The following is a 27,136-nucleotide window of genomic DNA, read 5'->3' as shown; positions in this document are numbered from 1 at the left end:
TTCCGAGCAATGACAGAGTAGATGTCACCTTCATCTAACATTTCTATATTCCCCAAATTGTCTTTTAATGTTAATGTTCAATGTTTACGTGGCAGCGCCATGATGTTAGCGAGCGCGCAAAATTAACACTATACATACTACAGGAAAGGCGATAAACAAAAAACTGACGACGCATCTACAACAACCCACCTCCCCCGGGAAGCCCATTGATTACAGCAATCACCGAACAAGTGAGTCCAAATTAAGAAGGTCCTACTGTATATACATTTAAACTTCTATCTAGTTCGTTTTACATTTATTGTTGTATAAATAATACTCATATATTTTATAAATAAAGAATAATTAATATGAAATTCAATACAAATATTAGCTTAACTACTAAAATTAAGGTTAAATCCATTTAAAAGAAACCCTCGTCTTCATTTTCTTGTGCATCGGAGGATTCAATGACGCTGAGAAGCATATGTTTTGGGATTTCACTTCCTCTTATTTGTATATTATAACATACCAGTTCCATTTTACTCAAACTCTGACGTAAAACATATCCCTTCCTAGATAGTTCTTTTTGTCCTGGTGCCATCAATCCTTAAAATTAAGTTTTGGTCAAAAAGAATTAACATTTTCAATATCTTGTTTGAGCAATTTTTGAGTTGAAATTTTTGTCATTTTCTCTAAATTGATAGGGAATTGAAAAATTTAGGTTTTTTTAATTTTTTTTCCATTTTTTTGACTCACTTAAGACAGAAGTTTGACCAAAATTTCAACTTTTTCTTGGACTATAAAAAATCCAAAGACAATAAAATCTCCTATTTATCTCAGAAAACTGTACTGGAAATTTTTTTTTCAAAAAATATATTTATTTTGGAAAGTACAATATACAAAATGAGTAGAAAACCATTTAATTTTATATAAGGTGACCATACGTCTCGGATTTGTCGGGACAGTACCGAATTTCCACCTTGCGTTTCAGATTTTTCTAGAAGCAATTTTTTTCCGGATTCAGGTTTTTTGTCCCGGATTGTCCCGAATTTTTGAAAAGATTCTTATTTTCAATATTTATCAGTATTCAATATCTGAAAATGATATATACGACAATACGTTCAGGAAGAGAAAATTGCAGATTGGAAAAATAACTGAACTGCATCAATCCAAAGGTGGGATGAAATGATTTCTCACTTTTTAAATTTTCAAATTTACGAAAATTAGCAGACTTCTTTTTCTGCCTGCCTGGCACAAATGCTTCTAAGGGAAGAATATTTTCTTTAATGAATAGCTTTTGGACAAGTGATAAGACTTGACTTGAAATAGACACACTAAAAACAATATTACTTACTAAAGTTAATTATGAAGAAAATTGTACAGAATTTTATGCAACGCTTCAAAGCAAAAAAGTCCTACTTGAAAAGATTCATATTTCAGAAAAATATGAAAATTTTTGTATTCAGTAACTCTGAATAAAAAAATTTGATTCTTTTAAAAAAAATACTGATTTTTACTATATCCTTAGAATAGTATTTGTTATGTAGAATTTTTAATGAAACAATAATTAAAAGAATCATATTTAAGTTAGTTAAATCCTGGATTTGAAATAAAAAAATATGATCACTTTATATTATATTTTTATATAGCAATATTGAGAAATTATTAAAAATTTCAGAATTAAAATTTTTACCATTTACTCTAAATTTTCCATTTTGTTCATTTTTGTGACTCACTTTAGACAAAAATGAAACATATGTTTGAAAACCAAAATTTAAACACTTTTTGGTAGGAGAAAAAATAGAAATCAATTTTTATAGACTAATTAAATAATTATGAAACTTACAAAGAAAGTATGAAGACAGAAATCCTAACCTGACATATATAAATTTTTTGATGTACCAAAAATAGGGTGAGCCCCAATTCTATATATTAACATTAACATTATACCTAAGTCCAATGAAATCCCAAACATTAAGAAAAAATCAATGTAAAATTATCAATAGATCGGTAATTACCTAAAAATCCCGTGTTGATGTGTCTCACAAAGTTGCATAATTTGAAACATTCCCCAACATTACCAACCCCAAGAGTGTTCAAACATCTTCTCATAAGTTCACCAGTAAAATCTGCTAACCCTAAAATATAATCAGTATGTGGGAATAACAAACCTATGTCATCACCATTTTCAGTTTTGTACTGGAACATACTGTTCATGGTATTCCAGTCTTCAACAGATTCATTTTTGATGTAACTACAAAATGCACAGGCTTCTATAAATTCCTGCACACCGCCAGTGTATGCTCTGTGATATTGATAACTATCAAGACCAATTAATTCTAAAGCTATGGATTTGAATGTTGTGTCTACTAATGCTTTTATCCGTTTTTCTGCCTCTTCTACTACCTTTTTCCGTTTGGATTCTCTAAAGAAAATAGAGCAATACTATAGAGAAAACAATATTGCAATATATTTACATGTCTGCGTTAGTGCTGTGAAGTAGAAAAATGATTCTCTTCGATTCAATAGTGATATCTCTACTCAATTTAACTATTCTTTCATATCTGTCATGTTTGTCATCTAAATTTCTAGCATATTCTCTAAACATTAACATTATAGGGTCATCATCAGCTAGTTTTTCCAAAGTTTCTTTAGCTTTGTCACCAACTGCAAACTTGTTTTTTCTATTTTTACCTGAAACTATACGTTATAGCAACAGATAAAAACTGTTCTATATAAAGTACCTCCCGTCCTCGACATCCTAGAATAAATTTGTTTTACTTTATATTTGACAGAGTAGGTGATTAATTAGAAAATGTTTTTTAAGATTTATCTGTGTAAATTGCTACAGTTTCATTCACTAATGGGTTCTAAATAACAATGCTCTTCCTCGTTGGCAAAACAGTAAAATAGCCTACACGGAAAACATGACGCCAAATAACCTTAGTATGTATTGATGACGATGATACAAACATTTCTTCTTATACTTTCAAGTTTGTCTGCTTGTTCGTCGTTATCTGTATTCGAATACCATACAAGCTTTTCCTGTATTTGTTTATATTTTCAATCTCACAAATATCTCGCCAGTTTTATATAAAGTTGAATCTAACCTCAATGTGTACGTGACAAGATGTGACAAACCCGTAACAGAAGATTCATCTTCTTTTATTATGGGTAATCGACTTGTATATCATATGATATTTTTATTCAGGAAATAATTATTATTAATTATTCCATATATATTCCCAAGATAGTAATCATTTTTTGTTTCTTCCGGCTATCTAGAACTACTCAATTCTAATAATCAAGCTAACCAATCTTTTTCATTTGAACTTTTAATATAATCTTCTTTTTTTGGTGGCTGTGCTCTACTTAAGAAGCTAACATCAATATACATTTTTTCTATGTAGTTATATTGTCATTAGAAAGAGAGATCATTGTAGTTTATCTATAACCTGATTTGTTGTAATTGGTGACAGCGGCAGTACGAACTGTCAGTCCAGTATAAAGTTGAACAAGTAGCAATTTTTTTTATAAATTGTGAAAATATTCAAATTCCTGAGGCTTCCACCTTTAGGAGATCATCATAATGGTAATATATATTCAAATAATTATTTATACCAAATATAATACCTCGTTCTAAGTAATTTTATTCATTTTTGTTATCAAATTCGGAAGGAAAACGCCTCCTAATATGTATACGCATTCTAATCAGTAATGTTTATTACAGATTCGGTTCATACTGATTCAAAACAGAGCTGGTAAAACAAGATTAGCCAAATGGTACATGAATTTTGATGATGACGAGAAGCAAAAATTAATTGAAGAAGTTCATGCTGTAGTAACTGTTAGAGATGCCAAACACACAAATTTTGTAGAGGTATAATGACATTTATTTAGATAAATATATCATAGGTTATAGCAGCTGTAATAAGGGCTCAACCTCTATTTTCTTCTAGAATCTTGTTTATAATATGTTGTTATTTTAGTTTCGTAACTTCAAGATTGTGTACAGACGTTATGCTGGACTTTATTTCTGCATATGTGTGGATGTAAATGACAATAATTTAAGCTATCTAGAAGCAATACACAACTTCGTAGAAGTCCTGAATGAATATTTCCACAACGTATGTGAATTAGACCTAGTATTTAACTTCTACAAAGTATATACTGTGGTTGATGAAATGTTTTTAGCAGGAGAAATAAGGGAAACTTCACAAACGAAAGTTTTAAAACAGCTATTAATGTTAAATTCTCTAGAATAACTGTTTTTGTTGGTGATGTTATGGTTTTGGGGTTGTTTCTGGTTAAAAAACTATTGAATTGAAAGTTACACCATACTTCAATTGGATATTCTTTCTATATTCTTGTAAAAAATTTTGGTTGATGTAATCAAACGGGAAAAAAATTGGTAGATCAAAAAATGAACACCCTAAAAAGGGATCTTCTATTGCATATAAAAACATTATTTTTTATTGTGATATATCCAGTATTTTATTGCTCCATTCTTCTATTAGTGTAATCAGGATTTTAATTGGGTTAGGGCTGGAACAGTGTTGGATTAAGAAGTAGTGGCGCCTGGGGCTAAAATCGACCTGGGGCTTACTTAAGAAAATCAAAGATTATTATATAGAGTAAAAAATTAGTGTGTGAATTAATTATACTAATTCATTCACTTTATTTAAATTTCCAAAGAATTTTGCTGTAGATCCAATATTGCTTCTAAAATAAATGATCAAATTAGTAATTTTGAGGGGCCCCTATGTGCTCGTGGCCTGGGGATTCAGCCCCGACTAGACTCTCCCTAAATCTAACGCTGGATTGAAAATATAAATGGTTAGATAAAGTTTCAAACTGCTATTTCCATTAGAGGCGTAGCATCGATTAATATAGTTGTGGCTGATTCCTTTTTTTTTTCTGAAATTGTGATCTTCCATTATTTCAATGGTCTCACTTAGAAGATGTCCCAAATAAACTGTTGAATTTGTGGTATTCTTTCTTAAGCAACAAATTAATTAGTTATTTGTGGTAAAGTGTGGAAACACCAAGACTAGCTACGCCACTAATACTGTTCACTGCTAACTTTTAGTAAGTTTATACTATTCATGTATATTAGGGTGATTCATTTCCAAAAAAAATAACAATCTACATATAGAAAAAAAATTCTCACCAAGTGTGAGCTATTAATATCAATTTTAAAGACTTACGATTTAAATATAAAGTTTTATCATTTAAAAGCATTTTTTTTTAATTTCTAATACTTACTCACTTTTTACAATAATATAAATAAGTTTGATGGAACTTGTGGGGACTTTTATGCTCTTCAAAATCGCTTTAGAAGTTTTTCTCGTAACTCACACTGGTTCACCAATGGGAGAAATAATTTTGTTTCAAAAACTGTGCTTTAACGACTCCTATTAGTAAACAGAGTTGCACAAAACAATTTCGAAGGACATAAAATTCCCCACAAGATCCATTAACCTGGCTAGCATTATTGTTAAAAGTGAATAAGTATTAGAAATTTGAAAAAAATCCATTTTAAACTTTATATTTAAATTGTAAGTACTTGAAATTGATATAAAGGGCTCAAACTTGGTGAGATTTTTTTTTCTAAATGTAGATTAATATTTTGCTTGAGCACAGAAAAAAAAATTTTTTTTGGAAGTGAACATACTTAAAAACTTTCAAACCATATATTGTAAAATTGTCTAACTTTTCAATATTCATATTTCCACCGAATTTTCAAGTAATAAAATTTGCATGGTAAATGTAACTTAAGCTTCATTATTACGACATATATTTTAAATATTTTTTTATAACAAAAATTCATACAGTGAAAATTAATATAATAAATTTTCAAAATTATTAGAAACGGCAACTAATGGTACAATATTATCTAATTAACTTGTAAATACTGTTAGGTGGTTTAAAAGTTAAAAAAATTGCTGTTATCTATATCGTTTTATCAAAACATTATTTTTTCCATGAAACTTATTTTTTTTTTCATCAAATCTGCAGATTGTTCCTTTAAATTAAAATTATATAATTGTTTTCGTGTTAAAGTCGAGTCTCAAAGTAGTTGTGACAAAAACTGGATTTACAATATTTAACAACATAATTTAGTCAAAGTTGTAATAAGATCTATTTTACTTTTTCATTAGTTTATTTGAGGGCATTTACAAAGGTATTGGGATGGATATCTATTGGAATCCTTTTATTACGAGGGCCATTTTTTTTCAACCTCCGCTCCATGCAGACGTTACGCAGGCAGAAGAAAACAAGCATGGGCTGTAGCTGACTGCTAAGCTCTCGCGTTACACACTCCACCATTGTTGAAATTCAGGCTTCAGTTGGCGTTGTGCTACAGCCACGTAAACATGTCCGCTATTATCCACCAATGTGATTTGTTTTCTACTGGCTGAAGGCCATAGTGCTGCAGAAATCCATCGGAGAATGGTGTCGAAAGTTTAAAGATGTGCATGATGAAGGGGGCCAAGGACGTAATCTATCGTTTCAGATAACCTGATTCAACGAGTTGATCGAATGGTTAAAGAAAAACCGCAGAGTCACCATTACTGCTTTTTCTACGGAATTTCCAGAAGTTTCAAGGTCTGTTTTGTACTCTACTTGAATTCAATGGTGGCAAAAGTAACCGTAGGTACCAATCTTTTGGTAATAAAATTGTTTTATATGAACTTTTCATTCATTTATAGCCTGTCTGAGGTTAAAAAAACAGCCCTCGTATTAAGTATGTACTTATTAGATCCGCGAATATAGGGGTAGTATTTTTTTAATCCGCTATTGAAGGAAGCAGGTATATTAAATTAAACTTCCTCCTCCTTCTTTTGTTACAATATTTACTATCTTTTTTGCTTGCTCGACCGAAATACAGTAATAAGAAGTATATTTTCTTTGTCTGCTCTTTTTGTAAATGTCTTTTTACGTGATCTCACTTCTAAATCTGGTGGAAATTTATTTTTGGTTAATAATATCATTATCTAATGTCAAAACTTTTTGGTGAATCCAGTTTGGAATATTTTTTATCATTCTATTTGGGATTGAACACAACCTATGTTTTGATCTACAATCAGCTTCTACTAAAATAAGCTACTGACCAGTAAAAAATTAAATTTTCAAATCTATAGATCACAAATATATATAATTATTATCTTATTTATTTATTGTAATAATAAAACAATAATAATTATGTTTAACTGGTTAAAATATACAAAAACAAACTTGGTAGATATCACCATTATCATAATATCATATCTAGGAATATACACATTAAATACCAATCTTTAGATAAGATATATATAAATTTTTTTATATTTTTTATTGTTTTAATGCACAATATATAGCCCAGGAGGAATCGGCGCATGAGTACCTCAATTTTTTTATACGATCCTCTTCAAATTACCCTAATGGTAAAATAATTTTTGTTGCCATGGGGCAACCCCATACCATATTGTTCAAACAATTGCAAGGAATTGTTATTTTTCAACAGAACAAATTTTTTTATATCCTTTATTGAAATACAAATAAAAAAGGTCCTACGACTTTTCGCGATAAGGTCAATAATTTTAGAGATACGAATTTTCAAGAGTTCGAAAAATCTCAAATTTAGGTACTTTTAACCCATGAAAAATATATAAAAAAAATAAATTGAAAACAATATTTTTTTTCTAATTTTGTATTCAATAGTTAATAATTTTCTTAATAGAGATTTAAAAAATTTCATTGTTTATATCTGTTTTTTTAAATTTTAATTTCACGCCCTCACAAGTATATGTCTCTTACCTTTAAGTATCGCCGTCTCTCTCTGACTCATGCCCTCTGTGTCTTGAATCATTTATCTTAAAAACTATTAACTTTATCAAAATTGTTAATAACAGCAATGTCATTAATAATTAAATTGTCTACAATTGGACACCTAAGAATTGGAGCAGCAGCATCATACCAAGTTACTACAAACAACATATGATGATAATTAATACAAGAACTCTTCAACTTGATCAATAAAACTAGCAGCAGCAGCATGTTTAGCAACATGAAAGATGAAATAATCAGTGTGCTTGCAATGACTTGTGTTATATTAACATCTATATTAATTTTATTAATAAAAATTGTGGAACGTGTAGTAGAATCTATAATATAAAAATTGATGAGTATATAGGGTGTTTCTATGAAATTCTATTTTTTTTTAAACGATTTATTCAAAATTACATAATATTTACAAAGATAGATTTTTGGTGATGGATTTTTATTTCCTGTGATCGGTTACTTTGGTTAAAAAGAAGAGTTTAATGCTAAAGCTCACTAGTTCAATTTTTAAACTTTTTCGCTTATACAATTTCTTGCCTCATTCATAATGCATTTCGCTTGTTCGCTTATCAACAAAACAATATGCCTTACCATTTTTCACTAACACGTACGTCACGTTGGCCGTTATCGTCTCACAAAACGTTTTTTTAACACACACCACCATCAATTTTGCGGTTATCGCAATCTGCGGTTAGGCGTGACGATAAATATACTAAGACGTAACCCGTAAACGTTACGCCCGCCCCCAGACCGGCCTAGAACTGCTACTAGTATTATTATTTAATTTTTTTTTCAATATATTTTTCATGGGACAAAAGTACCCAAATTTGAGTTTTTTCCAACATCTAAAAATATTAACTTTATAGCAAAAAGTCATAGGACCTTTTTTATTTCAATGGAGAATATAAAAAAAAATTCTTGAGTTGAAACATAACAATGCATTGCAATCGTTCAAACAATATGGCTTCTTCATGGCCAGTAGGGCAATTTGAAGAGGATCGCATAAAAAAATTGAGGTGGAATAGTTTTCGATATTCATGCGCTGATTCCTCCTGGAATAATGAGCTTGATTCACATTGTTTTTAAATCCAGATTTGATTTGTACAAATTTACTCGTATTGATAATTAACATTCTGAAGCCCATTTGAACATAGATCGTTTTTCTTTGGTCATATTTTAGTAGGATTGGTTTGTCAATTAAAATAATTAGTTCAAGGTTTGTTTAATTAATTAGATCGATAGACTTGCGATGCCATGTTCAAAATTTCTTTCATTTCGAGACATGTGCAGCTATAGAGGAGTTAAATGCAAAGAATATGCTTCCTTATGAGATTGCTGAATATTTTCCTTATTAAAACATTCGAATTTATTTAAAATAACTTGCTGTGTTTATACATCAAATCTTTATTATTAAATTCATACCTTAATTCTCACTACTCTGTGCAATTTCATTGTCTTCATTCGCGCATGGTCTAAAGAACGCCATATTTCGTATTTATTTAAAGAAATTAATGAATTAAATGAATCTCACCGCGGAATATTTCGAAGAAATTGTGTACATACGCCTTCAAACAGCTTCGGCTAATAGAAATGCATTTATGTTTACGATTCGATGTTTTCATTGGTAAACAGTGGAGATGATGAGTCCATGTGGACTGATGGTATGTTAGATGTTTACCGAATTTGATACGAGTAATAATCATTATTTTTAATTTCTCAATTTGGGCGTATTTATGAAATATTGATTGTTTAAAACCTTACTCCTACATGCCACTTCACCCCTAAGTATTTTTTTTAATTTCTGCTCTTAATTTGCGAAGTTTTTTTACTTTGAGTAGGAAAAAATGATCTACTTGGATTTAAAAACATTGTGTGGATTAAAACGTTTTTATTTATATAATAACTTTAAAGTCTGTAACACACAAGACAGATTGTTAAAAAATGTATATTGTACAGTACGTTATCAGTTTTACTTTCTAGAAAGTTAACATTTTATTTTTTTATGAATCTTGTGTGCAACTGGCTATTTTAAATCTTGAGTTTATATATTTTGATTTAAGCTAATAATACTCAAATGACTTTAAATGTATAGTATTAGATACCCCCTTTACTCGAATTCCAAATAAATGTAATACAGTTCAAAGATTTAAAGTTAGTAAATGGGAAGAATGTTTTTAAATACTTGTTTTTTAAATCTCCATATATCTTTATTGTAAATTATTTTATTCAAACCCCCTGCACTGAATAAATGTGATTTCACGAATAGTTGTAATAATTATTACACTTGTTTATACAAAATTACGAGAAATATTTTTAAAACCGAATGAAGTCTAGGCTTTTTGATTATAATTGAAGAATTTAAGCAACTGTTTGATTCGAATGAGTAACAAAGTTATTTTTTATTTAAATTTCGCTACCCTCTAATATGGTCTTATTTCATGTCTGGTTTAAAATTATTTTGTCTTATTCAAATAACCAAAATTCTCGGAAAGCCAAATATTGTTGGAGAGTTGGGGTTTATTATTACAAATGAAATTTTAAGAATCCCTATTGATCTCATATGTGCCATAAAAGTTATTCGGGATGAAAGGTCAATATTTGTGGTGTTTTGGATTTTTCTAAGGTTTTTTCAAATATTCTCTACAAAAATTGACTGTAGGGTAGGTATTCGGCGCGTTTTTTTTAATGTGGTTTCTCCCGTAGCCCTACTCAACTAACTGTCAATTTAAGGGAATAATACCCGTCAATATTTAGATATTACCTTATTGATTATTGGGTTAACTATTGTTTCGATTTCTTTAGATATTTTAATCAGATATTCTTGAAAGTATACCTCAACAGTCATGTCTTCTTCGATTTCTTCTTCTTCCTCTTGCTGGATGTTCATAAATTGTTCAAATGTGACTGAGTCATTCATATCTTCATTGAAATCACAGGAATCTTCCTGTATGGTACTCAACTGGACCTTTGATCAAGACTGACCTTGGCACTTAGTACACGTTGGAGAACAGAGCAACCCGACTAATTTACAGCCACATTTGGCACTACATCCTTTTTTGCAATTCCAAAAAATAGTGTTAAGAATTTATCTGGACCAGTTGATAGTAAAGTTTTAATCGGTTCCACAATATTATCTATCAATTTCCAGCCCCAGTCTTCTGGGTTCATTTGATTGCCTGCCATGTTTGAACTTGTTTGGACGCGTATTCTTTACAAAAGTTAAGTATTGGTGTTTATCAATGCAAATAATTTTTTTGGAACTCCATAAATCGCAATAATAAAGCGAATTCCTTCCGTAATCAGGGCAGTCAATCAAATCTTTTTTTTTTTTTTTTTTCGAATAATTTAAATACCGACGTTTTGCCCCTTTTGTACATTGCTGATGACATTTTTTCGAGCTATAAAATAGCACAAATAACCTAAATGGTAGCCGTTCGTAATAAATACGTATACTCAGTTGAAAAGTTTTGAAGCAAGAATTTGAATCTTTCTAATTACTTTTTCAGCCTGAATATTTCGAATCCCGTGCCACCAAGAAATCGAGAATGCTGTGATGATTGCTTTCATTTTACTAGCAATATAAAGCAATCCAAGGAGAGCTTTTATTTCATCTTTGTCCATTAGTCTTTCTGATCTGTTCGTTTCTGAGTATTGCTTCCTTACGATTTCCATATTTATGTGTGCTACCATATTTTATATCATGTCATCTGAGATAAATAAAGACCATATTTTAGCTACTACTGCCTTTTGTTTAGCTTCTCCTTTTACTACCGGCATCTAAGTTATAATGTTGTCATCAGGAGTTGTGATGTTTGGACATTTTCCTGAATGTTCCTTCCATCTGGTGAAATCTTTTGATATGAAGCAAGGCTCACGATGTTTTCTGCTGTCACTATCATCAGTTTTTTCAATTCCATCTGATTCAGTTTTATCCCAAAGATACTGGAGTCTTTTCTGATCGTCTTTATAACATTCTGAAGCCATTTTCTTCAAACAATTCTAAATAAATAATAGGATACGTAATTGAATTAGTAAACATATTTCAAAATAAATTTTTGACTTACTATATTTTCACTGAAGCTAACGTCAGTCTGTAGGACCGAGCACGTGTCAAAACCACTGATACGTTTGACAGATGCAACCCACAAATTGTAAACTCCCGGTCTCTGAGACAGCATGTTAGCTTTAGGAGGTTAAACAATGTTTCATTTATACTAATTTATTTCAGTATGTCTCAAAGTTGGAAAACAGTAAAAAATATATAAAAAACACAATTTAAATTTCTTAATAAAAGTTTATGTTTAATATAAAAATTACCGTAGTCAAATTGTCGTGTTTCTATCCAAATCTAAACATGGATTTTCATCTTTTATTTTTGAAAAATATTCAATTCTCATCTATTTTTCAAAAATTAAATAACTACTGATACGTTATCCTGGGTTCCTTCATGTTCAAGTTGATTATACATAGACATTTTATTAATTTTTCTATTTTTATCAATATTAATTAAAAAATTATACAAATTCATCATCATTTTACAACTCACTATGTCTAAAACTCATATTTCCACTACACTTTCGCAATTTCTTTTTATAAACGTTAACCTAACCTATGTCAAAGTCAAATCGTTTTGAAGAAGGATATATCTGCAAGCAATCATGCACACTTGTATATTATATTGCTTAAAACACACGTGGGAAATAATAGGTTTGTTCCCACCTGCTAGTTTGGAACAGTTATTGGAAGTGTTTAAATAATATATTCTGCGTCATCTCCTCCCATGCACGGTTCTTGTGGGTTCCTACATGTTCTCAAGATGGTTATATATCGTCATTGAATAAATTTTTCTCTCTTTATCGATATTAATTAACAAATTACATAAATTTATTATCATTTAACAAATCACTAAAACTAATATTTTTACTTCACACCCTCAAGATTTCTTTTTATAAACATTAACCTAACTTATTATGTCAATGTCAAATAGTTTTAACGAAGGATATATAAGCAACCAATCATGCACACTTGTATATTCTGTTGCCTATAACACCGTTTCACAAACGATACTTGGGTTGTAACACAAAACAGAATCGTTCGTATAACGGTAACTGCCCGATTGGAAACGTAATTTCTATTGCGCAGAATCGTCTTCGAACCAAAGACGTTTTTTGATGGGTTGGAACGAACCTGAGAGATTTGATTCTGAATAAATTTAGGAACATTTTCAAAATTATTGTTCACATCGATTCAACCAGTTATAGCGGACTATTCTTAGAGATTAAAACTTCGGTTAGTTTAGTCATTGTTATGAATCTATCTAACAACATATAACTAATCTCCAATTGGAAATATCAGTTTCCCTTGATAAATATTTTGTTTTGGTGGAGTGAAACGTTCAATTTCTAATTACCTTTAAATCTTTAAACACTTATGAGCAATGTATGACATTCCATAAATATTTATTGTACGAACCTCAGTTTCTTAGTCATAGTTTTCTTTAAATTGCCAAAAATTTTTAAATAATGATTTTCAACATTTTGATTTAAGATACTGAGGTGGAATTATGTCTCAAATTATTTTGTTGCATTATAAGTATCAAATAAATGTAGGTTTGTTTAAATAAAACGTGTTTTTATCACATTTACCCCTTTTGTTACTGACGTTTAGTATTTCTAGAAAAAATATGATGTCTCATAAAAAAAATTTTTCTGTGAACTTTAGAGGCAATGCAAGAGTAAGTATTTCTGGAGATTTCTTCTCATATAGACTAGGGACGTTGTAGCCGTCCCTGTACCTGTAAAAGATTTCGAATGTTTGAATATGGGTGAAAGGGAGGTGGATCTCGAAAAAAGATTAAATTTAACATAAAATCTCGATGGCCGAGAAAAAGTAATTCCGAGAGCTCGGATCAGGTCAGTGAATATAAATAATTGGGGGAGAGTGAAGCAACATGGGGTAGATGAACTTTTGCCCTTGTAAGTGATTAAGCCTAGCAGAAAATGGCAATAGTAATAGGAGGGTATAGTACATAAAGATTCCAATAGATGGGGATCAGTTTGAGTCTTGCACACACGTTTTTGTGCCGAATGTTTACTATCTATATCTATACTTGAGAATGGCCTAAAAAATCGTATTAGTATTGTAACTGAAGAACAACCGAAGCGATTTGGGTGAAAATTTGTTATATTAGGTTAGGTTAAAACCAGGAAAAGGACATAGCATAATTATTATATCGTTTCCATCAGATATATTTTTGAAAAAAAGTCGTATTAGTTACACTATTTGTAACTTAAGAACGGCCAAACCAATTTGGCTGAAAATTGGTGGGGAGGTAGCTCACAACCAGGAAAAGGACATCGGATACTTTTTATCCCATTTTCGTGAGACGTGACAAAAAAAGTGGTACAACAAAATGCAACAAGCAGAAAGACGAAAATTGTATCAGTGAAAACATCAGTCTAGCCGTTTATTTGTTAAAAATGGTATAACGAAACGTAGCTGACACGGAATAACCAAACGTAACTGACAGCTCAACGTAATGGTATCTATGGCTAAGTATAATTGGAAATTTGACAGTTAGAAGTTTTGAAGTTGACTGGTTGATGTATTCGTTTAGAGTTTCTATTAGATTATCATTAACAATGCCGTGACCAAGACAAAGCCGTAATGCAACTAGGATTCGGAACATTCCGAATAAAAGGACTAAAGAAGAACAATTGAAGAGCACCGCGTTAGAACGGCTCGACTTCGTGCTTCTCAATCACAAGAGCGAAGCGAGTCAATTCGCGAAACGGCTCGATTGACAATGCGAAATCGTCGAGCAAACCACAACTACATAATTTACGATGCACAAGAAAAAATTTTTGAAGTACTGATTCGAATAGATGCAATTACAACATTACTGCGTTGAAGACGTTGTTTGTGAATATTAAGTTTTCCGGAGAATCGTCCGGATTGTGCTGCCTCAGTAAAAAACTGAAATTGTCATTATTAACTCCGCAACATGAACCATGGTATTATTCTTTGCTGAAAAATTAGTAGATTAACATCTAATATGTTAGGCGACTCTGTTGCATCTAAGAGCTAAATAAGTCACGTGAACTAAATTTATTTTCAATTGTAACCTAGCTTTAATCATGTAAGAGGAATGTATCTGACCCCATAATAAAAATTTTGTCTGTAAAAACAACATTAAGTGCAAAACATTCACTAACAGATTTTGAAATACCTACTAGAATGGCCAGTTTTCTCCAACTGTCGGCATGCTATTAAATAAGTTTCACTAGGTTTGTCTTTGAGCTCCATTAAGCTATCAGCCCAATATTCGGAAAAATTATTAATCGAAAGGATTTTCACTGCTCGTTCTGAAAATCCAAATTCCGAAATTTCTCGTTGATTCGATAAAAAGATATTAATTAAAATCGTGGTTGCAAATTCAGATTATAAAATATTTTTTATTCACGGCCCAAAGTGTCCTCAGAAAAAAATAAAAATACCTATCACACACTCCTAATTCTCTCGTTTCAAAAATATTATTTTCAATTTTTCCGAATATTTGACTGCTAGCTTGATGGAGCTTTGTCTTTCCGCATAGATCCTATCAATAAATTTACAATATATTGCCCTCAAGAATAAAATAAATGTATTGATCATCTACCATCTTCTTGACTTCTTTTAGGGTATCACTATAACGTGAACCGCATAGTTTTTTCTTAATGTAGTTTCATCTGAAACACTTTTTTCAAAATATTTTTCCAAAAAAACAAAATGCTGTAGTTTTTCAGCAGAATTTGTGCACAAATCAGTAAATTCTTGTTAAATTAGGGGAGGCCGGGTATGGTTGTCTCACGGGTTGGTTGTCTCAGCGGCCATAACAGAGAAACGAACAAGTAAATGAGTACATTGAATTGCGTCGTAGGAGCGGAATACCAACACTTCCCTTCCTACCTCTCGTCAGTGCCCACCGATATGCTCTGACGGTAACATGCACGTTTATTTTTTTCGCTCATCAAAAGTAAATTTTTGTGTTTCCGGATCGAGTCTCGTAAGTATACTTGAACTTTCTATAATAATGAACATTGAATGTGTTTTATGATAAGAAATATGTCTTTTGTGATACCGTGATATAGTTTTTTCAATATCTTTTGAGGAGTATTTTTTTGGAGGTTACTTTTCTAAAACGTGTGCTGGGGCTAGTTGTCACATGTATATATATATATATATATATATATATATATATATATATATATATATATATATATATATATATATATATACATGCCACGAGTTCACAAGAGGAAGACCAATCGAGGGCTTGTTTTAGCTTCATTGATGCTGCGTGCGGCAAGGGAAGTTAACATTTATGCCAATTCCATAAGGTCTGTTGCGAAGGATTTTGGAATTAATTACCGCACTTTAACTAGATACTGTAAAAAGTTTACTTCTGAAGAGATCAGCAACACAGCCATTTCAAGACCATCCACAAAAATAGGCTACCAAAGGAATCGACAAATTTTTAGTGATGAACAAGAGGAAGAACTGGATAAATACTTAATTCTGGCTTCAAGTGTCTACTTCGGGTTGTCTCCGAAGGAGGTTCGTAAATTAGCATTCCAGCTTGCTATGTCTAACCACTTAAAAGTCCCCAAGTCTTGAGGATCGAACAAGTTGGATGGCTCCGATTGGTTCACGTGCTTTTTGAAGAGACACACAGCTTTGTCAATAAGAACTCCTGAAGCTACTAGCTTGGCTCGATCCACGAGCTTTAACCCACATAAAGTCAAAAGCTTTTTTGATAATCTAGAATCGGTAATTAGACGGTCCAATATTCAACCACAAGACATATGGAACATGGACGAAACTGGGAAACTACGGTGCAAAAACCGGCCAAAGTTGTTGCTAGAAAAAGATTTAAGCAAGTTGGTGCCGTTACCTCGGCTGAAAGAGGCACATTAGTCACCTAAGCTGCTGCTGTCTCGGCAGTTGGCAATTCCGTTCCACCATTCTTTGTTTTTCCTCGGGTTCATTTTAAAAACTATTTCATACGAGACGGACCAATTAGCTGCAAAGGTGGTAGCAATCCCTCAGGCTGGATGACAGAAGAGTTATTTGTTGCTTTTCTGAAACATATTCATAACCACGTAAAGTCAACTAAGGAAAATCCATGCCTCTTGCTTTCAGACAAACCACAGCTCTCATTTATCCATCGAAGGACTAAAGTTTCCAAAAGAAAATGGCATAGTTATGCTATCTTTTCTATCGCACTGTACTCCTACAAAAATATATTAATAACACAATGGATTAATGGATGATAAATCATCCAGGACAGAGCACGACAATTTACGATATCCCTGAAATCATTGGTCAGGCTTTCCCATTGGCAGTTTCACCATCTAATTTTCTCACAGGGTATGAAGCCTGCGGGATTTGTCCATTTAACAGAGACATATTTCAAGACCACGATTTTATGCCATCATCCGTCACTGATAGACCACTAGTAACGGTTCCTGACGATGAAATTATACCTAAAGATACCGTTCAACAAAATAATAACTCTGCACTTGATCGTGCTTCAGCACCTGAAGCTGAAGATCATAACTTTGGGACCAATGAACGTCTCTAATTATATCACCGCAAGCCTTGAAACCCCTACCAAAAGCACCTCCACGTAAGTTACAGCATGCAGACAAAATAAAAGAAAAATCATCAATCCTAACTAATACACCGGAATAGAATTACTTAGAAAAGAAAAAGAAGGAACAAGATGCAAAGAAAAAAAAGTATCTAAACGTGTGTTAAGTGAGAAAAAAGAAAAGAAAAAGATAACTAAAGGAAATAAAAAGAAAAATTTGTTGACGATGAAGAAGACAAGAAAGAGGAGGAAGATTATTGCTTAGTCTACTTGTCACCTTACTCTGCTAGCAAGTCTAGGGAAGTTTGGATCCAGTGCCAAGAGTGCAAACTTTGGGCTCACGAAGCTTGCACACCTGGATTACCCAATTACATATGCCAAAATTGTGATTCTGAATAATCTGACTAATTCACAGATCCTGTGATCTCACTAAGTTACTAATACAATGTACAAGATTCTATTTTCTAATAAAAAATGATTACTTAATTATGATTAGTGTTTATTTTTGTGAACTGCCCTTTAATTATGTGACTACTTACCCCAAATACTGTGACAACCATCTCTGACCCGGGATTAGAAGTCACATTTCTCTTCTCCACGAAAAAAAAAATATATTTTCACGTCATGTAATATTAGAGAAAAAATCTTTCAGTTCTTTAAAACTAGAATAATTATACTATCCATAAATATAAAAATGTCATGTCTAAACAATGTTAGATGGAGAAATACATGCAAAATAATAAAAATGCGACTTCCTTCCAACCCCAGTCTCCCCTAAGTCATGATCGACGGTCTATGTAAAGGAAAAGGAAGGAAGAAAACAATCTTTAAAAACTCACTATTTTACTACACATATCACAAAATATTTTTCCACTGATGTAATCAAACCTGAAACAGCTTCTGATCCAGGAAGTAATCAGGCTCGAATTATCCATCGGCATTTTGCACTTCTCAGAAACAAAAATACTTCTACCGCAAAACTGAAATTCCAAATTGATCGATTAACGATCACTGATGAAGTGGTGAAGTAATTAATTAACGATGGAACAAAATTGCAAACATCAACCCATCAATAGAAAATAGTTGAATATGTCACGACCACGCCATGTGAAATTGCGTTTAAAAATATTGCAGATGTACATTTTCCCCTATAAACTTTCTCAATAACAGAATAATCCCTCCACACCTGACTGACCGATACTTGAAATTCCAACAACTGAACTTCGCCAACTTGAACTTACTATAATCACTGGTGGAAAAACCAAAGCATTTTATATTTATTACTTATTGTACTTACGTGTAAAATGTAGAAAATGCCAAAAAGAGGGTAAAAAAAATAACTTTACTACACCATATTCCAGAGTGTAGTAGAGAAAAACATAACCTTTCAAATAGATATATTATAAAACTAGAAGAGTCATTATAACGCAAAACGTGAACCAAAAAAATATTGTATTGAAAATACGATTTTTGAATACATTTATGTTAATTGTAAATACATTTGAGCCATGGGTAAAATATTCATCTGAAATTTACCCATAATAAAAATTTGATCATGCATTAACGCTCCAACTTATTTTCAGATTTGCAAATGTTCCTATCAATTTCAACAAGAAAAAAGAAATTGACTCACTCTTAGGAAATTTTTTTTTGTTGCAACATACCTTTTGCTATAGCTGAGTTACCTATAGTATTTTAGAGATTTCGTGGAAGCTTTGATTATCCGCATTACAATGTGTCTTGTAGAAAAACTGTAGCTGGGTCTATTTTAAACAACTGTTTTAATGAGTACAAAAAGCAGATAAAAAATGGTGATCTCGTCCAAGGTGTATTGTTGATTGACGGATGGAAAAATAAAGTGACAAATACTAAAAATGTAGTTGCTATGGCTCGTTTGGACAATGGACGTTTTGTTTTTTTTTTTTAGAGTCTTGGTTATCTTATTATTGCGCCGGATCGCAGCATTTGCGAGCTACGCCTGCGCCCAACGTAGAAAAGTCGAATAATGTAGAAAATTGCTCGCGTTGTAAACGTAATTTTTTACGTCCCACCAGTGACTATAATACATCAACCAAACTATATAAAACAAAAGATTGAACTACGTCGCGCGTGTTAAATCTCTGGTAACGACGTAGCATCGCTGAGATCTCGGCGTCGAAATCCGATCACTTCGCTGTCTCGATAGAGAATGAATTTCTCCTCGATTCCAAACGCCTCGCCTGGGTTCGTGTAAGTAAGGAATGAGCAGATAGCCGGTATTGGGTTTTATACCAGTCAGGTATATCGGGAAAGATTAATTTTATTGTATGATATTTGGACATTAAGAATTAAAATTTTTTGGATCAGGTATCGGTCAGTATTAAATATTTTTAAATGCACGTGTCGTGGTTGCTACACATATCCCTAATTGACTAGCCGAAATATCCCGATGGGCATTTCGATTTAGTAGCAAAGCAAGTCTCCTATTACATTTTTACTATTCAACTCCCAAATCCGGGATAATCCCTATCCCGGGGGAAGACAAAGTTGGACACGGGACAAGCGAATGGAAATCGGAACTGTCCCGACAAATGCTTACCATTTTTGAATAAAATGAAAATTTGATATTGGTAATGAGTGACGAAGCCCATTTTCATCCGAATGGCTTCGTCAACAAACAAAATTGCCGGTATTGGGCAGAAAGAAACCCACATCAGCTACACGAGAGACCCCTTCAAAGCCCAAAGGTGACTGTTTGGTGTGCAGTTGGAAAGGTTAGACTTGTTGGACCAAGAAAATGCCGCTGCCGTAACTGTAACAGCTGATCGTTACATTGCAATATTGAATACGTTGTTCATCCCCGAGCTACGAAACCGAGGAATCGATTTTCAAAATGTGATATTCCAGCAGGATGGGCCACAGCGCACACAGAGAGGGCAACAATGGCTGTTCTCCGTGATTTGTTCCCGGGACAGGTCGTTTCCAGATTCGGCGACATTCCTTGGCCCCGTCGGTCTCCCGACTTGAGTAATTGTGATTTTTTTCTGTGGCGGCTTCTGAAATCGCGCGTGTACAACAATAAACGGCGTACTTTGGAGGACCTAAAGATCGCAATTAGTCGACACGTCACCCAGATTGATGTAGACATGCTGCAAATAATTGAGGCAATACAATGTATTGCCCAAAATGGGCATCACTTATCGGACATAATTTTTCGTAAATAAGTAAGTAACAAATGCTATGATTTAACAAGTGTTTCTGTACCAATAAAACTTTTTTAAAGTAAATATTCAATTTTTTATGGTTATTTTAAAAACATCCGGTTCCCATGAATGACGCCGTACCATCTCCTTTCACACTATTATAAACTTAGTTGTTCTGTAAGATTCTTTATAGAACTTTGTGTGAGAAGTTTCTAACTAAAATTATTGCTGCGGACAATAAATTACAAATAGAGAAGCTGCTATCGAACTTAGTATTGGCACAAGCCTTTTTGTTTAATAAAAGGACGCTTTAGAACTAACAGACAAGAACCAAACTTTAATTGACGCTAGACCTCATGTTTTAAGAATTAAGAGTTTATTTTGTGGTGCCGGTGTTCCTATTTTAATAAGTTTTACTGTTATTATTATACATTGCACTTATCGTCTCCAGCTTTTGGATGTCTCATTTTTCGCGTCTTTGAAGACATATTTCAACCAAAGAGACATTAAACAACACCCAGGATGTGTTGTTACACAATATCAAATTGCAGGTCTATTCAAAGAAGCTTATGGTAAGGAGACTACAGTGAAAAATGATTGTAACGGATTAAATAGCACCGGGATTTGGCTTCTAAACCCTGAAATATTTCCCGATTATATGTACCAACCTGCAAAGACTACAAACATACCACCACTGGAAGACACCACCAATATGCAATTTCATAAGCAAATAGGTCAAATTCCAGATCCCATAGCAGAACCCTCCACACAACAGCTAGACGATTTAATGTCACTTCCTGGAACGACCGATTTCCAAGCTTCTAAAACTCAGCAACAAATAATCCGCGCCGTAACACCTGACATAACAGTTCAAACAACCGACTCTACTGAACCAGCTGACAAGTCAACAGCAAACACTGGTCGAGACCTTAGTTTACCTGCTGCAAATCAAAATCGCCCATCTATTGGTAATGAATCACATCCCCCAACCCATACTTTAGCAGTGCCTATTGAAAAGGACTTTACGTAAGTGGCCAAGGCAAACGTAAGCCAAAAAAACACCAAACCTCTTTAGTTTTGACTTCCACTCCAAATATGAACGAAGTTAAGGCAAAAAATGAGCTTAAAGCTCCTTCAGAGAAGAAAAGACGAAAGGTTACAAATACCATATTCCATGAAGACAGCGAATAAGAGAATTGGCCAAATTACAATCAAGATGACGAAGAGGACTGTTAAATTTATTAGAATTATTATTTTTTCTAGTTTGTTTATCTTTTAAGTATCTATTTTAATTCAAAGATATGAAACCTAATATTACTGGTGTGCAATATGAATGCGCTGTGATTTACCATTAAAGAGTTATGACCCAAAACCAAAACTATTCTGCATTTTGAATGTACTTACCCTACTGTTAAAAAATTGAAATTAAAAAACTTCTGTATAACCAGTGTTACACAACTTTAGTCATACGTTGTGGAAAATTAACAAAATGCCCAAATATGCATGAAACGCGCATTTAGCACAGTTCTCCCTAGCTCTTAAGTTATATAGTAAACTAGTTAAACACTGTCAGGTGATATAATTATTCACCTGAATTGATAAATTGAAGTCGATTGATCATCTCTGCAAAAACAGTGCACACCAAATTTATAATTCTATCGCTCAAACTTCACGAGCAGACGGTTTTTTTTGTTAATTAGGCCCTACAAATCTAATTAAAATAATGAGCAAAGCGTTAAATTTCAACGAGCAAATCCTAATTACACACAGCATTCGATTCTCATATGGTCCATGCCTTGATGCGCCCCAACAAATTCTCAATCCCGCCCGTTATCCATCGAGGCGTCACTCCGTTGGTTCTAACCAGCCATTTTATAACATGGAAGGCGGAGTCATTTTGCCCACAACATCAATATCGTTGTGGGACCATAAAGTCACACTCAAATGGTCACTGAGATTTGTCAATCGCGCAGCTGTGTCTTATCATATGTGAATTGGAGCAATAGTGTTTTTTTGTAACGCTATACGCGCAGCTGTTACTTTACCACATTTTAGCCTTTGTAATTATGTTTATTTAAGTGTTTTTATGAGTTTTCAATATTGTGGGAATTTCTGTTAGAAAAAGAACTTTATTTTTGTGATTGTGAACTGTTACGTGAAGTATTTATATTATGGATACTGGTAAGTTTTGAAAAATTTCAAATAAAGCTGCAAATTTTTCAAAATAAGACGTAATTGCAACTAAACACTAATCAGATTGTAGATCGAGAAGCATATAAGCATATAACGTTTATTCATTTCCTATTTTTTACTCATTTCTCTAGCTCACTTTCTCATTTTCGCTTTCTAGATCCACGTCCTCGTTTCGCAAGCTCACTTTTTTCGTCCTTGCTCAGAAGTTTTAGCTCCCAATTGATAACTTTATCTTCCAATTATCTCTCACTCAACTGATTTTAATGAGTTTACAGTTTTGCTATGCGCCCAATCAGTAAATCCAGCTCAATTGCGCTAGCATTAAGAGCGCCTCATACTATAATTCATGTTAACCTAGTTTATTTTTCAGTTTATTATCCAAATAAATGACGCAGCCACATCAGTATTCCCTAACTCTAGTTTTAAGTAGGTACCCAATTTATGACAATCATTTTATGTCATTCGCTCAGTCATGATCATCAGTGTTATTTTGAAAAATATACTTAGAATTCAATTCAGTACCTATGTCAAAAGAGAAAATATTAATTTTAGTTGAATCTAAAAAGGCAGTAGCAGGGACGGATTAAGCTAGGGCTTGGGGGGGCTATAGCATCGGGCCTCAGGTCCAAGAGGGCCCCATCATTTGGAAATCATTTTGTATTTTTTGATGTGTTGACACCACAAATCTAACGTATTGATATTATTTTGTGAATTTTTCCGGGTTTCCGAATTCCTTAAGGGGGCCCCGTCATTATTCTAGCCCCGGGCCTTATAAATCTTAATCCGGCCCTGGGCAGTAGGGAAATATCTAGAGGAAATACCTGATATCATAACTTGCAGGATTATTGCCAACTTACCATTATGAATTAAACCCAATAGATGTAATTTGGGCTCAATTTGAAAGTGAAGTGGCAAGAAATAATACTTGTTGGTTCTGACGTACTTCTACAAACAGACAACAAAATCTTGGTGTTGTCTGTTCTTTCATTTATGATTATTGAGTAAATAGTTATTTAGTAGTTAATCATTCGTTAATAATTAGGTCTTAAATTAAATACAAAATATGAAACTTCGTCCAGAGGAAAAAATAGCATCCTCAAGTCCATTGTAACGATCCAACGACCAATTTCAGTCTCTTCTATACCCTATACTCTGAAATCGGCCCTTTATTCAAACATCATTGGATAACTTCGTTTGTAGAAGGTGAAAAATTAAGAACTAATCATTTTAATATGTTTATTGCAACGAATATTGAGTTCTCATTGGATCGCAAATCAAATGTTTAGCAGAAAGAAACCTAAAGTAAAGACAAATCATCATGACAAACATATAACAAGGTCTAAGAAGTAAAAGGTTTATCCCCATAATATGCTGATTCCTTTACAATTTTTTTATAAATTTTGGAACAGAAATGGACAAGTTCGAATATTCACCCATTAAGGTCTATATATTTTTGCAAATGCTCAAACCAATTCATGAAACATTTTTCCACTCTGAAGCTGATAAAGTAGATACATGGTTTTGAAAGTGTTCAACAGCTTCTTGAGATGTTCGCGCATCTTTTGATTGACAGTGGGTAATAGCAAAAAGTCAAAAGTCGGATAAATACAGACAATGAGACATTAATTAGATGTTTTTATTCCTCAAATATTGTTGGGTTTACTTTATACGGAATCGATCTCACCTAAAGGTTCATGCAAAATTGATCTCTAACCTTGTTGTGCACAGAATCGATGATTTTCGGAATGACAATCGATTTTGGCCGACCTTTCGACATTTATCAGTGATGGATGTTTGATCATGACGAAATTGTGCAAACCAAACCAAAACAGTCTTCTCTGATGATGCTTCATTACCAACAGTTGCGCGAACCGTTTCTTTGCATTGTTGTTGAGGAAGGCCTTTTATTGAATCATAAAAAATCATCCAACGTGAGCCTTCATGATTGATTACAGTTTCTGCTCAAACGTTTTTTCTCTGACAATTTCTAAATTGCCATTGGTTTCATAATAACCCACTATAATTTCTACTTATTACAAAGGTTGCTGCTTAAGTTTTGAGATAGACATATAAAAACATTATGATTGGATAAGTATGGCTTCAATGTTTTTCGAAAATATTGTTCTTAAAATCAATACACTTTTTTGCATACGTTTAAACCAATTGTCGAAGCATTTTTTCCATTCCGATTGAGGTCCTCCAAAACATTTGATTTGAAAGCATCAACCGCTACTTCAGGTGTAGAAAAACCTTGACCTCGCAATTTATTTTTGAACTGCGGGAATAAAAAGAAATCATTTGGTGCCAATTCGATGTTTTGACTGTTCAAAAACTTAGCATTCTTCTTGGTGAAGAAAAATTCGTCTTCTGCGATTTTTTCGAACACTTCTTGCAAACAAATGCTGGAGTACCATTTAGAACTGACTGTTATATCATATAACAGTCAGTTCTAAATAACTTATATGTTGTTCTAATGGAACGATGGTGACATATCCGAAAAAATAGGCGGTAAACTGCTTCAACAAATTGATTCGTTGCATTTCACCAATCGATGCGAGCTTTTTTGAGCGATTGTTAAATAGAACTCTTTCTGATTACTTTATGATGTCAATGTCAGATTTCACATATTCACATCAGTGTTGCCATACCTAGCTTAAAAATTAATTATTAACAGTTGTACTTCTGCAAGTGTGGCAGGTCAGAAAAAAGAATGATTTTATATATTGCTTCTATTTTAGAACTGGCCCGTTTGGAGCTTCTAGTTTTTCTTCATTTTCATTCTAATTTCTGAAGAATAATTTTTGAAAATCTCTACTTTTTGGTTATGTTATGTCTTCGGGTCAATTTTTTGCTTTCTCAAAGAATTTTAAGTATTTAAGTTTAAGTTTCTGTACTTTTTGAATGCGTGCATCGAGCGCACAGATTATATAGAAGGGTGCATCGAGCGCACATTTGCAGGTATAAAGACTGTATCTTCAATCTTTGTATTTACCTTGAAATGTTTATTACCGTAAATAAAAGAGAAAAAATTATAAAAGAGAACAAAAGAGTAACAAATACTTTCTCAGAACCTAACCTCACCTAACCTAAACTAACCTTTTTTGTGGAAAATTCAAAATACGAAGTTTTGTCATTATTTAAAACCTAATACACTCATTCTTAGAAAAAAAATAAGTTTTTCCATCAATTTTTGTTCAATATTTCATATGAAAATGAACATTTGCTCATTTTGGAAAATCTTAGATGTTGCTGATGGTTTTTCGTTTAGTCTCAATGATAATAATTATTCAAAAGTTGCGCTCGTCGAATGTTTGTCCATCTCTAGGACTCTCTTCGGCAGATCAAATTTTTTTGTGCGCTCGTCGAGCGATCTTTTGGATTCGACACAGGTGGAGTGCGCTAGATGCACGAAATGTTTTTTAAATGTACCTGTACGCTTCGCTAATCGCACTCCACCGTACTTTTTTGTGGGTAGACCATAAATATGGGGTTTTATAGATACTAGGAGATTTTAAGAGGTGGTACAGTATAGGATACATCGTCCTCTCTTGTAGTTTCTGTGTGTTTTCTCAACATTCAAGTTTTAGTCGTCAATTTTCATCTCCCAAAAATATTTTTGACCACTTATTCTAAATTTACGAAATTTTCGTTGCATAATACGTGGACAGGGACGTTCAGAATAATTCTCATTAAATTTCCATAGTGTTGATGCGTTCTTCGAAAATAGACAAATAAAATGTAATATAAATTTGTAATTTATGAAAGATTAATTTTTATTTTAACACTCAATTTCCAACAAATTAAATCGTTTAAATTTTCATTAATTTTCTCATTCCAAACAGTATGGGCGTTGAATAAAGCTGTTATCAAGAAACTTCATAAAATAAACTGCTTAAAATAATTACAGTAACAAATATTTACATCTTAATCATTTTATCAATTATTAAATAATAAAAATCTAACATGGGAACGAGGGGTATGATGGGGTATCTAAGGGAAATAACAAAAATACAGCATAATCAATATGTTTATTAGTCTCATTAATTTATGGCACGTTATGTCATTAATCTAATTATGATTTGGTATAGTTTTTGATAATTTTGATAATGATTAATAGAAACATTATGGAGAAACCATCTTGCCCCATACTATGGGGTATGATGGGGTAATGATCGGGAAGACAAAACAAACAAATGTGTATCTCCTCCGGATCTTTATTCTCCAACACTCACAGAGTTTACATACAATATGTATAAGCAAATGGCATCTTCGTCACTGTTCTTTTGTTTTTTTATTGAGTGTTTGGCCTTTTGTTCATTTTTAAAAT

At 32.6% G+C, this 27,136-nt stretch overlaps 4 protein-coding genes across 5 annotated transcripts in view; 3 read left to right on the top strand and 1 right to left on the bottom strand.

Moving 5' to 3' along the window:
- Nucleotides 1–27,136, top strand: part of LOC130896783 (uncharacterized protein C14orf119) — a 374,082-nt gene that overhangs the window by 138,085 nt on the left and 208,861 nt on the right. The window lies entirely within an intron of this gene.
- Nucleotides 281–3,285, bottom strand: LOC130896754 (translin-associated protein X). Of its 2 annotated transcripts, XM_057805063.1 has the most exons (5): nt 2,724–3,114; nt 2,457–2,673; nt 2,190–2,404; nt 1,998–2,117; nt 281–585 (listed from the first exon to the last, which is right to left on the bottom strand). In XM_057805063.1, the coding sequence occupies exons 1-5, from the start codon at nt 2,737–2,739 to the stop codon at nt 401–403; spliced, it is 753 nt and encodes a 250-aa protein (XP_057661046.1). In that variant the 5' UTR covers nt 2,740–3,114; the 3' UTR covers nt 281–400. The 2 variants fall into 2 exon arrangements, with proteins under 2 accessions (XP_057661046.1, XP_057661037.1); XM_057805054.1 differs by having other exon boundaries at nt 1,998–2,404; nt 2,724–3,285.
- Nucleotides 3,435–8,150, top strand: LOC130896774 (AP-2 complex subunit sigma). Its single transcript, XM_057805088.1, has 3 exons — nt 3,435–3,571; nt 3,710–3,859; nt 3,969–8,150. Exons 1-3 carry the CDS (start codon nt 3,569–3,571, stop codon nt 4,242–4,244), a joined length of 429 nt encoding a protein of 142 aa, XP_057661071.1. The 5' UTR covers nt 3,435–3,568; the 3' UTR covers nt 4,245–8,150.
- The window catches only part of LOC130896739 (paired box protein Pax-1), a 36,520-nt gene continuing 31,936 nt past the window's right edge, over nt 22,553–27,136 (top strand). Inside the window, exon 1 of the mRNA XM_057805033.1 lies at nt 22,553–22,797. Within this exon, the coding sequence (XP_057661016.1) occupies nt 22,788–22,797 (10 nt within the window). The 5' untranslated portion in view covers nt 22,553–22,787. The remainder of the gene's footprint in view (nt 22,798–27,136) is intronic.

Source organism: Diorhabda carinulata, chromosome 1, assembly GCF_026250575.1.
Source record: "Diorhabda carinulata isolate Delta chromosome 1, icDioCari1.1, whole genome shotgun sequence".
Lineage (NCBI taxonomy): Eukaryota > Metazoa > Arthropoda > Insecta > Coleoptera > Chrysomelidae > Diorhabda > Diorhabda carinulata.
The sequence above is the reverse complement of the archived record's forward strand: the minus strand, read 5'-3'. Positions and strand labels throughout refer to the sequence as shown.